The 4468-nt window shown below is 27.2% G+C and overlaps 1 protein-coding gene across 1 annotated transcript; it reads left to right on the top strand.

Moving 5' to 3' along the window:
- Window positions 1-936: 936 nt before the first annotated feature.
- PVX_086350 (variable surface protein Vir21, putative) lies at window positions 937-2504 on the top strand (the record flags this gene model as incomplete). Its single annotated transcript, XM_001616882.1, has 4 exons — window positions 937-984; window positions 1126-1786; window positions 1904-2226; window positions 2343-2504. The coding sequence occupies 4 exons, from the start codon at window positions 937-939 to the stop codon at window positions 2502-2504; spliced, it is 1194 nt and encodes a 397-aa protein (XP_001616932.1).
- Between the last annotated feature and the right edge of the window lie 1964 nt (window positions 2505-4468).

Below are 4468 nucleotides of genomic sequence, written 5' to 3'. Positions count from 1 at the left end.
AATAAAACATCCTTTCAGTATATTCCTCATAATTCTTTAAAAACACATTTTTTTTTTTTATTTAAAATTATGCTATTACATCACTTTTTTGCAAACATACTAACATATACTTATATGTACTGAAAGTTTTATAATAAATAAAATACACACATTATAAAAGATAAAATGTAGAGATGTTAGAAAAAATAATTTTTAATTATAATAGAAAAAAAATGCGTAAAATCGCGAAGTTATAGTTGCAATAAATTGCTAATATAATAATCATTAAATATAATTGAGATCATATAATTCTTACATTAATAAACTATTTTGTAGTAAACTTCCAAATTTTATGTACACCAATTTTTGTAGTAATTATTTAGCTACTTTTGCAAAACGTTTACGTATTCCTATATTTCAACATATATATAATCAAACAAAAATTTACTGTTACACTATATAAAATCAATGTGTCACTACAGCTTGACGAAATGATATAGCTTATATTTTATATATATATAACAGTCATTTGTAAAAAACACTTTTTTAATTTAAAACGATTCACAATTAATTGTTTACATGAGGATGATAGAACATACGTATAATTGGAAATTTCACACACTAGTATGTGTCGTTATAGTTAATATTTTGTACATTTAAAAATCAAAAATTTACATTGTAATTTTTTATCATATAATATTGCATTTTCAGTAGTACTACAGAACTAATATGTTTTTAACATATATATTCATTAATATAATTATGTTCATTGTTTTTTATAGCACCAAAACATTAATTATAACGGCAAGTACCTCATTTATATGAGATTTACACAAAAATTTAGTAACTTACATTTCTAATATACTAAAAAGTAATGTTAAATATATCATTATGTGTATGCTTTTCATGTAGTAAAGAATTAAATTCAAACAAAATTAATACTTTATTTTAAATAAAATGGCTTCAAATGCAAAAGCTTATACTCTTAAAGATTTTTCTGATAACGTACATTTTCTTGTTTAAAAAAAATATTTTTTTTAATAAATAAACTTAATATTGTATTTTTACTTAACAAAAATAAAGGATGCCTATACAAATATGTATACTCATGCATATGTTTTTATTTTTTTTTCCTTTTCTTCATAGAATCATGAATTGAAAAAAACTGATTTATATACTTTTTATCACCATCATTTTGACAAAATATGCGACAACACTGCTGATTCATTATATTTTTGTGATTCCTTTAATGGCGATAAGTCTCTAGATTCGCCTCTTCAAGAATTTTATAGAAAACTGGACAGAAATTTAAAGCTAATACCAAAATTATTAGCTCAACCTGCTGAAGACATAAGTGTAGATAAACATAAACTTTGTTTTTATTTGAAATACTGGTTTTATGATCAAGTAATAGCCAAAGAAATTAAGAACGCTCAGATAACTCAGCTTCTTAGTATATGGGAACGGAACAAAAGAGAGAAAAGTTTTGAATGTGAACATGATGTTAAATCACTACCCATTATTAAAAAATTAAAAGAGTATTATGATTATTATTTATTTTTCGAGGCATATAATAATACAGATAACATGAATAAAGAAATATGTAATAAGAAATATTGCAAATATCTTGAAGATGCTAGGTATTCATATTTATTATTTACAACGAAATGTTTTAGTAAAAATGATAATTCCGTTAAAGAATATTGTAATGAATTTATTGAATACATAATGGAATACCTTAAGATATATGATAAATCCTCAATTTCCTGCCAACCAGTTGAATCATCTGAAGAAGAAGATACTTCCCGTACTTTACACATAGAAACATTTATACTACCTACATATTCGTTACATTCATAACATGATATTTCACGTAAAACTAAAAATAATATTATCTATACAATCTTTGTTCCGCAATTTGCAGATCAAGAGGAAGTCAAAGCTTCAGGTAAGGTATCACCGCCTCGTGGTGTAAGAGGAGTAGAAGAAGACGAAGACGATGATGATATAGCGGAAGAACCAGGAACAGAAGAAGAAGGAGAAGAAGTAAAAATGGGTTTTGGTTCGCCTTTTACGCCGGGATTTCATACACCAGGTCGTTCTATATCACATAGATCTACTGAAATTGACAATCTCATGCCAATTGTCTATCCAAGTCCTACTTCTGAAGACACTAGTAGAAAAACTTCAACCGTAGCTTCAGTTTCTTCTGTGGGTATAGGTTGTACTCTATATCTCTTATATAAGGTTAAGGAATTATTTTTTTAAAATATAATTATTATCGTAGAAGTGTCCACATTTATTAGCATATAAAATTTTTATAACATACCATTTATCTATATGCACTTTTTTATATATATCAGTTTACCCCAGTTGGATCCTTTCTATATCCACGAGTTCAAAACATCAAGAACAAGATCAATAATTTAATTGGAGGACAAACGGAAGTACAACAAGATGCATATAATTTTTATCCCACGCATATGGACATGAATAGGATTAACATTGCATATCAATCTAGGTAATTTCTAAGTTAAGAAAAACATATCATTCTTTTATTCTTATATATGTACTGGAAAATAATGACCGTCAAAGCAATAAAATAAAATAATAAAAACAATACGCAGTAATCAGAAACAGACAAGTTCAAAATAAAACAGTAGATCACCAACGTTAAAATGAATGGAAACTCTGCGGTACTGTGATGATAAAATATACAATGATATGATAAAAATAAGACAGCTATACGAATGAATCCATATAATAGTGTAGTAAAACATTTCGAAAATAATTTTGAAATATTTATATATCCGACTCACATAAAAAACAAAACTCATTTTAAATCATCTTAGTGAGTCATATTTTATTTAACAATATGAACCAGAGGGGGAAATCACCCTAATGTAATAAAAAATAAAATATTTCCAAATGTTTAATAGAAAACATAAAGATCGTATAATACTAGAAATGATTTTCTCTATAGAACAATAAATAAATACTTTACTGTTGATAAATCGTTAAGTTTACTGCATAAAATATTTACTCATTAACACATAAATGTGGATATAACGTTAAAAGCAGCTGATCTGTTTCTATATGTCCATTAACATTATTATTAAGTGATTGGCTCGCATAATTAACGTATACACGATTGATAGTTACTACATTTATACATGCTATAAACATGCACGAACTTATTTTATATGAATCTTTTCAAAGGTGTAAATTTACGACGATAAATAGCCCCAAAATAGATCAAAACTGCTTGACCAAGCAGTAACAAATGAGCCATTGCTTCAAAAACAAAAATCAAAATTTTCAAAATGACAGGTAAAAATAAAAGTGTTCATCCCAAAGATGAAAATGTTTACATAATTATCCATTTCTGAATTATTTTTCCTAAAAATAAAGCGTTCTCATATTTATATATAAGTGTACATTTGCAGCTAAATGTGTATGTATACTACAAAGTGGTATAAAAAGAAAAAAACTCTCATAAATTTACTCATTTCTTCATAAATATATAAACCAAAAAAAAGAAGCATAGGTGTTCTATAAGAATAGGTTTCTCCTACGCATGTGACATACCGGGTGGAGATTCATGTAAATAGTTAATTATACAAAAAGCATTTATACAACATTGAAGGATCATATGACTGCACTTTAAAACTGAAAATTTCGTGTATATTATATATGACCCTTCAAAGTGATAGGATATTAGTGCGCAAATTTTTTAGGTGCCTTTTTTTCTTGAAATGCCAAATCGTTCCCTCATTTGTATATCTACATTATACTTAAAAACGCCTGCAAAAATATTTTAAGGAAACTCTCCTAGAGAGCATTGCTATCTCCTTTCTCTTCTGTGATTCTTTCGAAAACTATTCTACAAAAAAAGCAAGGTGTAAAAAAATCGTTGCCTACGACCAAATTGCCGTGTTCTCCATTAGATTGACAAACTTTACTGTTTTTACTTTCAAAACGTTACGATATGCATCATAGATGGAGGCATCACGTCGCAATGTATTACCACAGAATTTATGCTTTCTTCTCCTTCTTGGTTGTCATTGTGCAAATGTCTTGATAGTCACCATTTGAAATTCACTATCATTGTACGATTCCTTAAATGTGATGTTCTACATTTTTTGTGTTCCTTATCGAGAAAATTTTTAGATGAACAATAGATAATTGCATAAAAATGAGTGCATTTTTGTGGTATAAAAGGTATTATCACTTGGAATAACAAATGCGGAACAACAAAATGGAAACAAATACAGGTAATCAAATTTGTGACTGCACCAATAACACGATCCAATTTTTTGATTATGTAAATCTTGACAAAGGAATCAGCTATAAAATAAAATGTAACAAGTGTATGCACTAAAATATAAAGACAAACTGTAACGGTACCAGTACATGTAGCAGAATAATCGTGCGTTGGGACTTGTGAAGAAAATTACATAAAAGGTATCTACATGTGAGTGACATTTTT

This window comes from Plasmodium vivax, chromosome 13 (assembly GCF_000002415.2).
Source record: "Plasmodium vivax chromosome 13, whole genome shotgun sequence".
Lineage (NCBI taxonomy): Eukaryota > Apicomplexa > Aconoidasida > Haemosporida > Plasmodiidae > Plasmodium > Plasmodium vivax.
Note: the sequence above shows the minus strand (reverse complement) of the source record. Positions and strands in the feature narration are given on the sequence as shown.